The 15889-nt window shown below is 36.2% G+C and overlaps 4 protein-coding genes across 6 annotated transcripts; all 4 read left to right on the top strand.

Annotated features, from left to right (window-relative positions):
* Nucleotides 1-269: 269 nt before the first annotated feature.
* LOC110844321 (DBH-like monooxygenase protein 2 homolog) lies at nucleotides 270-4657 on the top strand. Of its 3 annotated transcripts, none has more exons than XM_035848525.1 (11): nucleotides 270-468; nucleotides 2085-2332; nucleotides 2412-2558; nucleotides 2621-2748; nucleotides 2842-2953; nucleotides 3023-3247; nucleotides 3318-3478; nucleotides 3536-3708; nucleotides 3779-3840; nucleotides 3910-3991; nucleotides 4059-4657. In XM_035848525.1, exons 2-11 carry the CDS (start codon nucleotides 2273-2275, stop codon nucleotides 4511-4513), a joined length of 1605 nt encoding a protein of 534 aa, XP_035704418.1. In that variant the 5' UTR covers nucleotides 270-468; nucleotides 2085-2272; the 3' UTR covers nucleotides 4514-4657. The 3 variants fall into 3 exon arrangements, with proteins under 3 accessions (XP_035704418.1, XP_035704417.1, XP_021946186.1); XM_035848524.1 differs by lacking the exon at nucleotides 270-468 and adding an exon at nucleotides 473-571; XM_022090494.2 differs by lacking the exon at nucleotides 270-468 and having other exon boundaries at nucleotides 1560-2332.
* A 391-nt stretch (nucleotides 4658-5048) lies between these two features.
* On the top strand, nucleotides 5049-7925 carry LOC110843947. Its single transcript, XM_022090013.2, has 5 exons — nucleotides 5049-5848; nucleotides 6375-6869; nucleotides 6934-7090; nucleotides 7155-7216; nucleotides 7291-7925. Exons 2-5 carry the CDS (start codon nucleotides 6461-6463, stop codon nucleotides 7398-7400), a joined length of 738 nt encoding a protein of 245 aa, XP_021945705.1. The 5' UTR covers nucleotides 5049-5848; nucleotides 6375-6460; the 3' UTR covers nucleotides 7401-7925.
* Nucleotides 7926-8469: 544 nt separating this feature from the next.
* Nucleotides 8470-10669, top strand: LOC110844428. Its single transcript, XM_022090629.2, has 5 exons — nucleotides 8470-9574; nucleotides 9657-9694; nucleotides 9760-9805; nucleotides 9877-10084; nucleotides 10160-10669. The coding sequence occupies exons 1-5, from the start codon at nucleotides 9478-9480 to the stop codon at nucleotides 10305-10307; spliced, it is 537 nt and encodes a 178-aa protein (XP_021946321.1). The 5' UTR covers nucleotides 8470-9477; the 3' UTR covers nucleotides 10308-10669.
* Nucleotides 10670-12689: 2020 nt separating this feature from the next.
* LOC110843418 lies at nucleotides 12690-15833 on the top strand. Its single transcript, XM_022089382.2, has 5 exons — nucleotides 12690-13065; nucleotides 13132-13492; nucleotides 13565-14300; nucleotides 14359-14553; nucleotides 14629-15833. Exons 1-5 carry the CDS (start codon nucleotides 12888-12890, stop codon nucleotides 15691-15693), a joined length of 2535 nt encoding a protein of 844 aa, XP_021945074.2. The 5' UTR covers nucleotides 12690-12887; the 3' UTR covers nucleotides 15694-15833.
* Nucleotides 15834-15889: the final 56 nt, after the last annotated feature.

The following is a 15889-nucleotide window of genomic DNA, read 5'->3' as shown; positions in this document are numbered from 1 at the left end:
TTTCTTAGCAAGCATTACGTTCTTCAATTTGCTTTTATTCAGTATTCTCTTTTAAAACTGTTATAGCCAAGAAGCGTCTTGTAAATATTATTGGTGCATCATTTGGTTACGTCCAACGCTACATAATTTACAGCAAAGCATGCACACAGAGAAACCACGCCGTTTAGTTGGTTGGTTAGTTAGATGAGCATAAACTTAACAAAGAGTAGAACTTTCACTCTTGCTGATGCATACTTCTTCATCATCAGCGTCCCACGACTACTACTACAACCACCGTTCGTACGCGTTATTACTGCTCATCATTCTGAGGAAAGGATTTCAATTTCAATCTCAGATCATTTCATTAGCGTGTGGATATAACCCATCAACCTGCATCGTGCAATATCGTCGAACCTTACAAACAGGCAGACTCACCTTTGTTTTGCAAATCTATTTTGCAGACGACGAATTTCACTTGGACCAACTTTGGTAAACCAACAAAACTGATTCAAAGGTCTGCCGTGTACTTATTTAACAGCACTTTGTGTGGTATTTCCACTACTACTACTGCGCTGGTAATCTGGTGGTTGTGGTAAGAATTTGACAGACCTGTGTACCTACTATTTGACGAACAAAACTATTAATTTTCTAAAGATCTTACACCATCCGGTTACGTTGTACATGCAGATTCTTGTCCATCAACATGCACATACAAACATATATGGGACGTATAATTAAGGGGATAATTAACATCGTTTATGTAGTCTTTAGCCATTAAATACTCAATTCACTTCACCTATTGCGATTAATCCTGGTGTTTGCAATTAAAGAATTGTGTGAAAAACTCTTATGATAATACGAAACTTTGCCCATTTAAAATACTTCAATATTTGATCCCTCACTTGGGACCATGGATGATTTTTTCTCAAACCGGATTCATAAATTTAGAAAAGAGAAATTCAATTGTTATCTGTTTGCACAGCTCATTAATATAATTATAATTCCTTTTCGGATATTCCATAAAATATCAAACACTTGTCAAATTATGAAGAAGAGAAGTGATTATTGAGTTGTTTCAAAGATATTATCAGCCTGACATGCTGCTTTATACGTTTATACATTTCCTTTCCAAAGTTTTTGTGGCTTGTTTAAAGCATAATTGCGCTTCCTAATTGTTCAGAAAGCGGCGTTTCTTATTATTTGTTTTCAAGCTCAAAGTCTCCGGAAATACATCATTTGTAATTGTTTCTGTGTAAACACCGCACTTAAGTCTTATCACAAGTACGTTACCAGATTTTTAATATGTGAAGGTGAGATAAAAATATATTTGTATGTAGGACTACGTGGAATTGAAAATTATTAGAGATTTTAGTACATGAGCGTGCAAAACATGAAAATAATCGATTTCTGTCATTGCAAACTTTTGTTCATGATGAAACGTGCGGGTAATAATAATAAGTCTATTTATTAGTATTATAGGCGATACAATTTGTAGTCTGATTTGGCACCCCCTTGATCCTTTGGGTTCTAATAAGTGATGACTAAAATGGACTACTTTTATATCTTCGAGATCCGGCTGCATCTTGGTCATGAATATTTTACTCGTACATAATATTATGAATGCAAAAGGTTTATTAGAAACTTTCTTATTTTTATAAAAAAATATAGAAATTGAGTTAAATTAGAATTTGTATTTAGAAATGAGTAACAAATTTAAGAATTCAGTGTCACTAACATTGTCATAAATTTTTTCAAATGCTTTGGATGTGATTTTATCAATAATGTACAACTATTTTTGGAACCAACACATAATGCAATGCAAGTCTGCTCAGAACGTGTTCATTTTCATTACAAAATTTTAATCGTATCTTCGACAGGTGTTGAAGTTATCAGAAACAAATACATACACATAGCATTGTTTGCATAATTAGTGAATTGCGTATATAAAACGTAATCCAGTTATTATCTCTGTCACACTAATCAATCAATTGTTTTTTTTGCTTCTACCCTGTATAAAACTGAACCGAATTCAGAATGTGAAATTAGTCGCACTAAATACAGTCAAAAAATGGAGTTCAAAACTATTTTTGTCTTGATCCTTGCAGTTTCGATCTTGGCAGTCCCACAACAACGCCCAGAGAGTCGCCTGACGTTGCCAAATGTGCTTGTGCTGGACGATGCTGGGAGGATCACGTTGGCCTGGGAGGCAAATCTACAAAGGGAGGAGATCACATTCGAAATTGAAGCCAATACCACGGGCTATGTGGGCTTTGGGATATCTCCGCAAGGAAGCATGACAGGGGCTGACATTTTCATAGCTGGAGTGGGAAATGATGGGCAGCCCTACTTTTCTGTAATTTTGTTTATTTTTACAGTATAGAAACCTACTTAACATGCATAATTCGAAATATTGTTTGTAAAATAAATACTAGGATAGAATTGGAGTGGGATTTACGACCCCAAAAATTGACGATAACCAAGACTGGATTTTGCTTAATTCCAGTGAGACTAACGGACTAACATATTTAAAGTTTTCAAGACTGCTTGATACTTGCGATGATGAGGATTATCCAATCACAGTAAATTTTCATTTCACTTTTTTCGTCTACACTTAAAATAATATTTTGATTATAAATTCCAGATGGACACAAACCGTTTAATTTGGGCAATGGGATCTTCTGACGCAATTGAATATCATACTTCTGAGCGACGAGGTGCTCGGTCCATCAGTTTATTGGGTGCTCCAACGCCAGACATCAACCTTGACCAGTACATAAGATTGAGTTTAATTAAAGATCGTATTTACGTTTTTTTTATATTTTCTACAAGGTTTTCTTTTTGGTTACTGTTTCATATGTTTAGAATGATGTATTGGGATATGACAGTGGATATGGCTATGCCGGCGCAAAGTACAATCTACTGGTGCAGCTTTCATAAAGGACCCATTCTCGATTACAAGCATCACATCGTCGCGGTAGAATTTTAAAAATAATTAATTTCCTAAATTTCTTAAGTTCAGAATCTAAAATTATTTTTTACCCAGTTTGACGCTGTCTTGGACAATGAAATGGCTTTGACACATACTCATCACTACATTTTGTACAATTGCTATGTTCCTGCGGGCTCAAATTCCACGGCGGACGAAGTATTTGGAAATTACACTGTGGATGTGGGTCACAACGGAAATGAATGCTATGGACCAGGATCCTCGCAAATCCCTAACCAGTATTGCAAAGAGTACCTTTTTGTGTGGGCAAAGGGGGGAAAGGTGAAGTGATTGAAGCCTTTGTTAACTCATCTGTGTGTAATTTTCATAATTTCCATTTTTGACATTGTAGATGATGGTATTTCCAGAAAATGTGGGTTATCCCATTTCTGAAGGTTCTGATGCAGGTATTCATCAGTACTACATGCTGGAAATTCATTACGATAACGTTGATGAACTCAGCGGACCCAGCTTCAAAACTGGAACACGCGTTTATTATACGGACAATTTGAGGTTAGCTCGAAAATTAGAGGAAATGCAGTTGAAATTATATTATTGTCATTTCGACAGACCGATTGACGCAGGTTTGATGACAATTGGTCATCAGGTGGACGTGTCGCTCACCGTGCCACCAAATACCCAGGACTACGTCGTGGTTGGTCACTGCAGTCCAACATGCACGCTTCTGCTTCCCTTGGCTGGAGTCACCATTTTCAACGCTTTACTGCACTCTCATTTGGCAGGTTTGGCAGTAAAGTTATGAATATTTTTAAGGGAAATACACGCATTACAATTTTTTAAATCTATTTTTAGGAAGGGTTTTGCGTCTAAGACATTTTCGTGGAAACATTGAACTCCCATGGATCGATAATGAGGTATTATTTTCACGAGAAATAATCACGTCGAGTAATAATTGTCATTGACCAGGTTAATTTAACCTATAGGAACATTACGACTTTGACTACCAACAAAACAAACATCTTTCAACAGAAGTTAGAATTCTTCCCGGAGATCAAATAACTTACGGTAAACATTTTGCAGCTACTATGATCGTAATTAATTCATCATAATACTAAATCTATTATTACAACAGAATGCACCTACGATTCAACATGGAAAAATGGTAGCATCGTTTCCGGTGGAATGACAACGATCGACGAAATGTGCGAAAGCTTTATCTGGTATTATCCCAAAAATAGCTTTGATCACTGCATATCGCACACCGAAATTCGCTCCCACATGTCTGATTTTGGAGTCACTGGATATCGGCGAGAAACTTCGAGTGGAATCCCGAAATATGTCATCACCGCTCCAGAAAGTCTTGTCGGCGATTATGACGACTCCATAAGTTTCAAGTTTAATTGGACGTCGGAATTTCAGGCTGAATACACACAAAAGAGACAGTTTGGGGGACATCAAGCTTTCTGTATTAGTGAAAAGACGGGACAATCGATTACGGTTCCTAATCAAAGGTATCCAGATAACTTGGTAGAATATGTTCCGTACGATAGATGTGCCAAGAAGAAGAATGTTCGTGCCCAAGCGTAAATAAATTTGTGTTCCATGAAAATCTAGTAATAAAACCAAGTATATACGTAGATATATGAAAATGTATTCACTACCAAATCTTCTTTGTATAATATCCTACATATTTATTTAAATTACAATACTCCAACATACGTATTTATATAATTTAGTCATCAGCGTGCCCGTCAATAATATCTCATTAAGAACAGATACAGTGTCTCAATCTGCTTGTAGTAACTTGGCTACACACGTTCCTACAAATACTTGTGCATTAGGGAAATAAATGCCACGAACAATATGCAACGTGACATGAGCTGTGCACAATATATCTTTAACCCAGCTTATTGCTTCTCATAAAGATCAATTAGCTTTTATCTTTCGTTACGAGGACGAGTATTACTACATGTGCAACGCAGTGCGAGTACATAATGACGAGAAACAGGCATCGTTATTAAGGCTGATAATGGTTGATGCGTATGACACGTAATTTCCGTATTTGCATTCCCACAACAGCATTAAACTCAAATTCTGCTAGAATTAGGAGTAGAATCATTGATGTACTGCACTCTCAAGGAACTTTTTGTACTGCAAAAGCCTTAGGGGCTTGTGACCACTCTCTCTTTCTGCAAAAAATATTATGCAGTTGTACTTTACTGTGTCAGGAGTGTCTGAAGGTGGTGGTGGTGGATTGGCGAAATGGGATAGTGAGAGGAATTGAGAACAAAAATAAACGCCTGCTATTTTGCATTCCCTTCTTCCCTTCATCAAAAACGAAAGGGAAATCTTGGCAATTGCACCAAGTTGCACATATTGCAAGTTGTTCCGTTTGAGAGCAGTGAGAAAACCTGATTTCAGTTCAATCCATTAAATAAACAACTTAAAACACTTGAGATTTTGCAATCACATGTGAGATAATAAAGCACAAAGGACGTTGCGATGATTTAATTCTTTTCCATCAGACTAATTTCGGCTAATTATTTGGTCTTGCAAGTTTAGACGACCGTGGTGATCCTCGTTGTGCATGTATTTGCAAGTGGACAAAGAGTGTGAGACACGCTTTTCGTTTTAAATGACCAAGATTTTTCGACTCAGTCAACTGTGTACGCACGCAGCTCTCGAATTTATTGATCGTTTTCATCGACCCGAGTAAAATGTGCACATTCACAAATACCAACTCTCATACTTAACAGGAATTATTTATTCGAGGGTTCATAAATTGTGAAATTTTAACGTGTTGTGAATTATACGAATTTTAAACGGATTGATTTCAACAGTCAATAAAAGATCCAGTCAATCTAAAAATTCCAGATAGGCTAAAATCATCTGGATTTGAAACTTGAAGGGAATGGCGTAAATGTAAGTATAATAAAGTTGTAATGTGGAATGATTTTAAGTTATTTTAATAATTAAACAAGTTGATTTTAAAATTTTTTTAAACAATTTTTTTTAAACAATCATCGTTTAAACAAGTTCAGTAAAAATAGTGTAAAATATTTTCCCTATTAAACCAAATGGATGTCAATTTATACATCGGAATAAGGAAGTGAGACAATTTTTAATCAAAATTGCCTAAATGGGGTTGTTTTGAGTTGTTAAGATTTTTGGATTTATGACATTAACCCTACGTACATGTGTCACAATACAATAAAATCATAAAATAACAACTCAGCAGCATAAGCTTTGTTGCATATGTACCATTCATAGCACAACTATTTCATCTCTTCGCAATATTAACAATGCAACATGTTCCATGCATTGCTTCACCAGCACAGTTTTACAATAGTGATATATTTAAGAGCCAAATTGATGCCATGTCACCACGCAACGTTACCAAATTGTACTAAAAATTATGCTAATGCAAATTATATTTTGTCATTTTCAGAGAGCAATATTGGATCTTATTTGATTCGGGACTGGATTGCTGTTCGTTTATAAAAGGAGCCCAGAAATATCTTCGTATTTTAGAAAATGGAGAATCAACTGATCCGATTGTTCATACTGATCCTCTTGGTATTTCTGCTCACCTCAGACATCAAAGATTTGCTCGATGCTCTGTCCACAACGGCCACCGTGGGACCCTATTTGAGCAATTGGCGATCACAGCATCAAGCTCATGCTAGAGACAATCGACCCCCGCCGACGACACGTTCTCCAACTATAAAATCAAGACAGGAAAAGAGAAGCTTAACGATAAAAAATAATGTAGGAAAAACTCCCGACCAATTAAATGGTCTCGGAGAAGGGGGCGAAGCGGAGGGGGAACTTCCGGCTAAATTTTTTACACCAATTGCTAATGGGAGACGGAAGTTAAAATCGTCCGAGCGTTCAATCAAAATCAAACGAATAAATCCAGACGACATTTTTGCTTCTTTGTCGGGTAGTTGTTTTTTTAATTTGTATAATTTAAAAATTGTGTTTAATTTAAAGACTGTATTTTTCAGACGATGAAAAACAGGAACTGTTAGCAATGCGAAGTCAAATGACGAAGACTATGCAGGAATGGTGCCTTCCGAAGCTCGTTTGTGAATTGCATGCTGGAATTGGAGATCGTACTGGCAGGATATCAGAAGCAGAACAAGGACTTTTATCCATCATTAAGTGTGTTCAATAGTACTTTTCGCTATTCAAGCAAAAATTAATCATGCGTACATTGATTTTGTAGAGAAACTAGCATGAATCCGATGGGGGAGGTGATCTCCAAATACCATTTTGCAGCGCATATGGGTAAGTTTGCTATATGATTGTAATCGGCCAAACTGGATCCATTCTAATTAATCTGTGGCATTATTATTTCGAAGGGCAACTCTTAGCTAACGTCGAAGGCAACGGCTGTCACAACTTGTACCCATCGTGTCCCTTATCTGGCCCTAAGGTGCTTCAAATGGTGAAAAGAGTCAGGATTAAGTAACCTCGCCGTTTGTACTTTAGACTAAAAAATATTGTAAGTCATGAACCACACAAAAATCGATGTATGGATGTAATCAAAATGTAAAAAGGACGTCGTTTTTTAATTATTTAATCTCAATCAAAACTCAATAATAATTAATAGTCAGATTAGTCAGGACGAAAGCCATTGTGACCACATTTTTTCCGTTGAGATCAACCAATATGCACTGCAGAGGAAAATATGAGGTGTCATCTTGGCAAATTCGTTTAGAGTAAAAATTTAAGAAAACTGAAATTAATGCGCGTATGTGTGCATTAATTTAAACAAAAATGAAAGACTGATTTTTTGAAATATTTTACCCCCAACGTTGTCATTTTATTTTTAATCATGGATTTCATATAACTACTAATTTTAAGAGCACATTATAAATGAATTCCATTGTAAAACTTATTAAACTTATTAAAACTTGGATATTCCTCCCAAGTTTGTGGAGTAAGATTTTTGATTGAAAGAGAAATAAAATAATGAAAGTTTGAACTTGATGAATTGATTATTGACGGTTTTGTAAAATTTACTGTGAAAAATCGTTCATTCGCGACCATTTTAAGTCACAATTCTAACTGAAATTAGCATGCTCTCAAAAGTAGCTTAAGCAGTGTGACTAACAAGCACAGGTAGTGTGTAATGTCAATAAGTGTGATGATGAGCAAGTGAGACCGTGAAGACAAAAGACTATTCTTTTAGCCAAATGTACATATATTTAAAATCTTTAAAGAAATGTTATATTTTAATCTGCTGATGCAGCCAGCATTCATTATACGTTTCTAGGTCAGAAGAGCTAGGAAGGATGCAAAACCGACGACTAAGTAAAATATTAAGAGGTTAAATACCTGTTTACCTGCCTGAAACAGTACATTATATTGTATGTAACTCACACTTGTCGTGAATGAATGAATGGCATGTAGACATTACATTCACACTAATGTGTCTGCAGATCTGCTGCATTCAAAGTAAATCTGCACCTGAACATGTCGAAGGAAAACTTAGAATTTTTGCATTGTAAGAAATAATATTACACCTCTGCGCTCTATACTCTGCTCATACGTACGTAGAATGAAGTGTAGCAAGAAAATATTTACCTGCAAAACTTTCAGAACAATTCTAATTATTTCAATCGCTGGTAAAATCTCTAGATTTTATTTATTTTAGCATGCCTCGCTTAATTTTATCTCGTTCGGCTCAACTGGTTTCCTATTTCGACGCGAGTGAGGGGTGCCGCATATCATATCACATCGTTTTGAAAGTCTGTCTGTCAAAGACAGACTTCGCCTCTAAAAATAAACATACGTACACGCTCACAAAATGTTACGAACGATATTTCCGATTAGAATCAGCAAAACTAGTGTTTAAAACTTTATTTTAAAATATCTGTGCTGCTGCAAAGATTGGCATCGTTGTGCATTTTGCGTGTACGTTAGGGTGTGGTGTGTGGTGCTACTGGTCACTTATCCTTATCAACCTTGTCAATGGGGAAGTCTCTATTCTTCGTCAGTCGCACCTTATTCGCATCCTCGCTGTGATTCCTCATCAGATATTTTTTGCATATTTTGTTGGTGAAAGTGGATGCATGGGACGACTTGTACTGCCAATATAGTTTAACTACGAAGGCATAGTTAGTAAAGTTATATACCTACAAGTGATCACATTGTAATTCGACGACCAATTCTCTCAACCTGTGTAGCACATTATATCTGCCACAAACAAAGCAAAGTAAATGGAGACTACGAAAAGTAATAATAATCGTAATGACATCCGCATTACTGTTTGATTGTATTTGAATATAATCATGCTGTAGATTTTTAGACAAATTTTCTTGTACTTACTTCCTGACAACTCCATTCTCAAAGTGCATAACAATAATATTCCATCCAACTACATAACATGCCGAGAAGACATCAAATCATCCAGTTTCCGTCGTTCTGTGCGTCGTGATTTACTTGTGAATACCGTGTCGTTCCTGGTTCTTTCTTTCTCTCATTCAGGAAATTAGACAATTAAGCTAAAACGTCGGTTAAATGAGTATTGACCGAAGAAAAGTATGAAAATCGGCTTGTGGCTTCAAACTATATTTATTTTACTGGAATTGTTTCTCTTTATTACTCCAGAAGTGGAATGCTTCACAATTCCGATTTCAGGTAAGCAATTACATAACTAAGAGGCAAAATAAACTAAGAATATCTCAAGTTATCTCAATCCTGTATCATTCGATATTTGTAGTTTCGACTGGAATGGCGATCATCATGGCTTTAGTAAAGGTGAATGTACCGAGATATGTACATACAAGGAACGGTGAATGTTAACACAAGTATTTGACTTATAGGTGAAGGCTGTCATTGTCAAAGTATTGCTGGGGTTGAAGGCAATGGGTACGAGTTTCTCGCAATTCTTTTACAAATTGACGATTAAAATGTATATTTTAAACGACTTGATTTTTTAGGTTATGAGAGTTTCGTGTGGCGAACAAATAGAAGAAAACGGTCGCCAAATGAAAGTGATGAATTGCTCGAAGCGTGGAATGATCTCCAGCAGACAGTTGGCAAAGTAATTGACTTTGATTTAGACTCCTGTTTGGATTCGTCAACGCCTAAAAGTTCGAGACATGGATTACTTTTGTGGGGAGAAGATATACAAAATCCAAACTTAAAGTATGCAATTGCAACAGTTTCTCAATTAATTTGTGTGTCGTTCGAATGATTAATTTTACGTTGTTGAACTTACAGAACGGATAAAGAATATTCAACATGGGTCAGTAAAACACTGGGTTCTTTGGTACAGGATCCACTCGCCTGCCGAGTTTTAGCCGAAAAACTTCAACCACCAAAAATTTCAGTTAAAACGAACAAACGTGGTTCCAAAACTTTCAGTTGACATTAAGCATTATTTATGTACTTAAAATTTGTTTGTGTACAATTTTTGTATAGCAATTGGTGTCTTTAGTTATCTAGAAAATAGATTTTACTCATGTAGAATGTAGAAAATTGGGGTGCAATATTTGGTTATGGAATCGACTGGAGTAAAAATACTGTGATAATTCTGGATGCGTTGGTTCATAAATATTTTCCATTCACCGATTTTTGTTATTGCTTGTTACGAAATGTGCCATAGATTATCATGAATGGGTATACCAAACTATTCTACTCCTACTAAACTACAGGTCATTTTACACATACAAATATATTTTGTGTTTTAATTTTGCTATGTTAATAAATGAAATGAACAGTCAAACTAAATACTTGCATTATGACTTTTGATACACCGCATTATCCTGGTTATTGAACTGCCAAAATCATCCAAGGGTTAAATTGAGCTTAGCTATTAACTCACACGAATTGCTTACCACATGATTTAAAGAAAAGCGAAAGTAAAATTAAACATCCAGAAAGGTCAGTAATGCATTAAACAACGGTATTAAATAAATTCGACGTATTGACTTAATAGATTTTTTCAAGCTTCAATACAAAAGGCGTTAGGACATGGTTTTGACGAATTCATGCCTTAATTGCGGGATGGATTTTAGTCATAGAGATTTCTAACTTTTTTTATCTGAAAGCCCAGGTAAGCATATCTGGCTTCCGATTTTGTGTACTCTGCGAAATGAGGCAAGGTCAAATTTGGAGAGGTGTCCTTTTTTAGTTTTCCAAACCAGTGTTCTTATAAAATGGCGTTGAACAAAATATTTTTTTCTGAGGTCCTGATGCAAAAATAGTTTTTGCGACTATTTTTAAGGGACTTAGCATGCTTTTCACTATATAAAACCACTTTTGCCTCATGCTTATCTTTTAAGTCCGTTTTACAGTCTAATTTCATACTTGTCCTAATGAAATGCGCTCTTTAACGCAACTCTTCCACTTTTAAGGCCCCCACATTTTACGACTTTGATGCTAAAAATCCTTTACGTGGTTTTTATTCAAGGTACATATAGTATATTGCACTGTAAGTACTTTTGACAAAATTTTGATAAGCGGTTACACCCCACGGACTGAGTTTTCATCAGACCTTATAAACTTTTTGGAAAAGTTCCCGTCGTTTTCGATGTCGAACTTCAGAAATAATTTAACTAACCAAAACGCAATAATTTTATTATTTTGTCACTTGTACCTTGTAGATAAAATAGTTCTGCAGCAGGGGACACCAAAAGATTATTAAAATTTATTTTCGAAAAAATTTGACCATTAATTTTCCAAATAAGTTCACGAGTTTTTTAGGATTCTGCGACAGCTGATTAGCTCGGGTCCTTCTATAAAACTGTTTACACAAAATCTTGACTGTTTGTTTTAATATTACTTAGGACACTTCCAGCTTTACCCTCAAGCTGCATTTGACCCGGTGGGTCAACTTTCAAGGTCAGCAGGTTAATTTTTCCGCGCACGGTCTGATTTATCATTTTTTGGGCAAACTATCCGCGATGATGGAAGGCCCACGTTGTGTGATTCATTACGGATTCTTTTATTATTACATGCAATGATTATCTAGGGTTATTATATTAACAATCATTCACCTCTGACCTCTTTGGTTATCATGCTATATAAGCAATTAAGTTTGGAAAGTGTTTTTTTGGCTTCTACCAACTCCGGGGGCACTGTAGGGTGCATTTGTGAAGCTATCACCCTAAAATTTTAAAGATATCTTTTTGAGAGTATTATCTTGCAACCTACCAAAAATCAGTTCAAAATTCAACTCCCCGCCAAAGATATTCACCCGAGAATTCGTCAAAACCATCACCTAACGCCTTTTGTATGCAGCAAAAAATACGATCTTGTTCCGTAAAGCTTGCCTTAAAACAATTCTTATCAATTGGTTTCTAGATGATGGTAAAAAAATAACACTTTTGCCACTTCAAAAATGATTATTGCTACGAGGCAATTATTTATATCAGGTGGATTAAGAGCATCATATCATATCTGGCTTTGGTGGTTTTCTAATTACACAAAAGACTGCACACATACGATACTTATTAACTTAACTCTGCACACATGCACGCATTTATTCCTTTTTCATTGTCAATTCATAATCTTTATGCTGCTGCCGAAACATTTTGACGCACGCCATGAGTCGAGAGTGGAAATGCATTTAGACACATGTATTAAATCTTCTTTGGTGTAGTTAATCATCACCCTATAATTTTCATATATGGGATATTATCATAGTCTGATGTTTAGATAAAAATGGATGCAAGATGAACTTTTTTGTTCTACTTTTTTCTAATTTCGATTTCATTTTAACATTTCGACTTCTTATGAAAGCGCAGAAGAATTAAAATCGACTTAACTGCTTGCATGTGATTTACTTTCATTACGTATTCGTAATTTAATTTTTAATTTAAAATCTGGTGCTTAGCTGGCAGCTTTACTTTCTGTTTCTTTCCGCAAGTTGTGACGTTTGAGTGGAATGAAGTTTTTCGAATTTGTTTTACTAATTGTGAATTAATTTAATGGTTATTCGTGAAATATGAAGCTAAAGCATATAAAATCGTCGTCCTTCGTTTTAATTGTGGTATTTTTTATCCTGAGTTCAAAAAATAGTGTGGAATGTCTTTTTATAATTCCGTCCGTCCTAATGGCTATGACGGGGGGACTGCTCATGGGAAAAATGACGATGGGTGGACTTCTTATGATGCTAATGGCTGGTAAAACACAAGATATTTTTATTTACAAAAAAAAATCCAATTATTGCTAACTTGCTTTATTACCAGCTAATCAACAACAAAACGGTCAAAATTTCCTCCGAAATTTGGGCCTTGTTCCGCACCCATCTCCCAGCACGGGGATATCCGTCCCCACGCTCAGTTCTGAAGGTCTAGTTCAAGATCTCATTGTCCGAAAGAGGAGAGCTCTGAGGAACGAGTCAGCCCATTTGAGTGACAAACGCACTCGACGACCATCACAAGAAAATATTATCGATGAGAACACACAATATCGAATAATGCGTCAGGTAGCAAGTTCGGATCCTTTGAATTGTCTCCCATCCGCTTTGTGTGGAATCAGTGCAACTCCGCCTTCAACTCAGAGTGGATTTCTTAATGATTATGCATACCTTTTAAAAACTGTTTTTTCGTGAGTTTATTCATCTTTTTTATGCACATATTTCTAGAAAAGTGACATTTGAAAAATTGTAAAATTTTACAGGAGGGACGACGAAGACTTGGATAATGACGATCTTGGGAAAGATTTGGAGGCAGAATTTGCCCAGTTGACGACAAAGAATAAAAAGAAACCTTCAAAAAAGAAGGAAACCCAGACAGTCAAATCAAAAACGAAAACAAAGGACAAGAAAAAACAGGGCGATGACGAATCTTCAGAGGAAGCAGTTGACGACGAGGAAATTGACGACCAAAGGAGAAAAGAAATAATTGAAATGGATGACATGGCCAACGAAGAAATTCTTAACAACAATCCAGATTACATCCCGTATGCGATGCATGATAGCATGAAAGTTAGTAAACCTAGTAGCAGACCCCCAACTGAGCCTATGGGACCACCTCCTCCACCAGATGCTCACCCTCCCGACCTTGGCCTCCCAATTGGCGACCTCCACCAAATGTCAGAAGCTGATTTGGATGATATTTTATCAAAATTGGGTGGTGGACCGCCACCACCAACTTCAAAGCGTCCAGGTTCAATCCTTTCCAAAATTATGCCACAATTCTCCTATGGATTTTCTGGAAAGGGAGGCGACAATAAATTTGACGATGATCCATTCTTTGCTGGATTTAAGAGGAGCATGGAAGGGAGAAAGTTGGAGGTGGATTCGGCAAGTTTGAGACCTGCAACTCCAGTAGAAGAAGCCTTGTTTCAAGAGTTGAGAATTAAGCGACAAAGGAGGAAAGAGTACATTGCTTTAAAAAGGAAGGAACTTAAAGAGGTGCGTATGAAACTTCCAAATTGGAAACAATTTGTAACGCCAATTTTATTTCCACCAGATAAGTGATCCCGTCGAGAAATTTCGAATAGCAGCCGAATTTGGTCAGAAAGTCAAAAGTTCGCGACAGTGTCGGATGCTCTTTAATAGTTGTCCATTCAACTATACTCAAGTTTTGGGCATGGTGGCTGATTTTAGAAAAGTGATCCTGGGACAACCTTTGAATGTGCCACAAAAGGACACGGTCGTTGATTTGGTATAAACTTGAGTTACTTTTAGATATATAATTTATATATTTCTCTATGAAATATTGTCCATTTTTTGCCTGTAGAAACCATCAGGGACCACTTCTTCATCAGGTGCAAAGAATATAATCAACCTTAATGCGGGCACATCCTCAGCCGCAGGAGGAGTGACCAGCATCATCCATCAACTTCCCACTGGAGAGAAAGTCGAAATTAATCTGAAAATGACAAAAGGTGGATTGAACTCAACGAGAAGAATAAAACCGAAACCAGGCTCGACAAATGGCACAATTTCAACTTTAAATAATTCAGTGAAAAGGAAACCTGGAGATAATTCAGACATATTTGATGATGACGAACAAGACAATTACGACACAAATAAATCACCAACACCAATTCATAGCATTGAGAGTTTAAAAGCAACAATGTTGGCCATTGAGAAAATCAACAACGCCACAATCAAGAGAAAAAAGCAGGGAAAACCATTCTCTTATTCACAAACTTTAATAGATCTTGGAATCCAAAATCCTGTCATAATTCCTTCAAAAAATGATACAGTTTCTGACGATATCAAATTACCTGAACCAGATCCACAAGTCTTAACAAAATTACAATCGCAAAATAATGGAAAAACTAAGAAACAATCTAACAGTCCGCAAAAAACTGCAACACTTTTAGCATCATTGACCAAAATTGAAGACGATGAAGATGACGACACTCTTCCAACCAATCTAGACGGGATAAAACGCGTTACGGCGACTGGTCCAAAATCTAATCAAGAATTGTCGAAAATATTGGAAAGGTTGAAAAAAATTAGGCCTAAAAAGGATCAACATGACACGGACAATTCAGATGAAGAAGAAGATGACGATGGAGACGAAGGAGAGGATGAAGAGGAGGATGAAATTGATGATGTAAATAAAGCATACAAAACAGAGAGTGCCGATTATGACGAAGAACGAGACCCCAACCGATTCATGAAGCGACAAAATCCTCTAAAAAGAATTTCTGCGATGGTGGACAAACATTTTTTCAACAGACTAAGATCTCCAATCGCAAGACATGAGAACTTACGAATGATGAACAATGTGAGGAAACCAAAAAAGTTGTTTTTATATGATACCGATCTCCCGAGACCTTTACCTTTATGACTAAACGACAGGAAGGTGGAAGCATTGAGATTAAATATACTTTGAGGAAAATGTGTAGTATCGCAACCTCACAGATTTTACAAAATAGAATGTTACATATTTAATGTTTAGTTTTTTAAATAAAACCCCAATCACATTTATTACATTTTTGTAAATTTATTTTTATATAAAGCCCTGAAAAGACGTCACCCTGATT

This window comes from Folsomia candida, unplaced genomic scaffold (assembly GCF_002217175.1).
Source record: "Folsomia candida strain VU population unplaced genomic scaffold, ASM221717v1 Fcan01_Sc002, whole genome shotgun sequence".
NCBI classification, from domain to species: Eukaryota; Metazoa; Arthropoda; class Collembola; order Entomobryomorpha; family Isotomidae; genus Folsomia; species Folsomia candida.
Note: the sequence above shows the minus strand (reverse complement) of the source record. Positions and strands in the feature narration are given on the sequence as shown.

Coding starts and splice junctions, on each gene's coding strand:
- LOC110844321 (XM_022090494.2), top strand. CDS start 2,048: ATGGAGTTCAAAACTATTTTTGTCTTGATCCTTGCAGTTTCGATCTTG. Junction 2,333..2,411: donor ATGGGCAGCCCTACTTTTCT/GTAATTTTGTTT, acceptor AATAAATACTAG/GATAGAATTGGAGTGGGATT. Junction 2,559..2,620: donor ATGAGGATTATCCAATCACA/GTAAATTTTCAT, acceptor TATAAATTCCAG/ATGGACACAAACCGTTTAAT.
- LOC110843947 (XM_022090013.2), top strand. CDS start 6,461: ATGGAGAATCAACTGATCCGATTGTTCATACTGATCCTCTTGGTATTT. Junction 6,870..6,933: donor CATTTTTGCTTCTTTGTCGG/GTAGTTGTTTTT, acceptor TGTATTTTTCAG/ACGATGAAAAACAGGAACTG. Junction 7,091..7,154: donor GGACTTTTATCCATCATTAA/GTGTGTTCAATA, acceptor TTGATTTTGTAG/AGAAACTAGCATGAATCCGA.
- LOC110844428 (XM_022090629.2), top strand. CDS start 9,478: ATGAAAATCGGCTTGTGGCTTCAAACTATATTTATTTTACTGGAATTG. Junction 9,575..9,656: donor CTTCACAATTCCGATTTCAG/GTAAGCAATTAC, acceptor CGATATTTGTAG/TTTCGACTGGAATGGCGATC. Junction 10,085..10,159: donor ATACAAAATCCAAACTTAAA/GTATGCAATTGC, acceptor TTGAACTTACAG/AACGGATAAAGAATATTCAA.
- LOC110843418 (XM_022089382.2), top strand. CDS start 12,888: ATGAAGCTAAAGCATATAAAATCGTCGTCCTTCGTTTTAATTGTGGTA. Junction 13,066..13,131: donor TCTTATGATGCTAATGGCTG/GTAAAACACAAG, acceptor CTTTATTACCAG/CTAATCAACAACAAAACGGT. Junction 14,554..14,628: donor AGGACACGGTCGTTGATTTG/GTATAAACTTGA, acceptor TTTTGCCTGTAG/AAACCATCAGGGACCACTTC.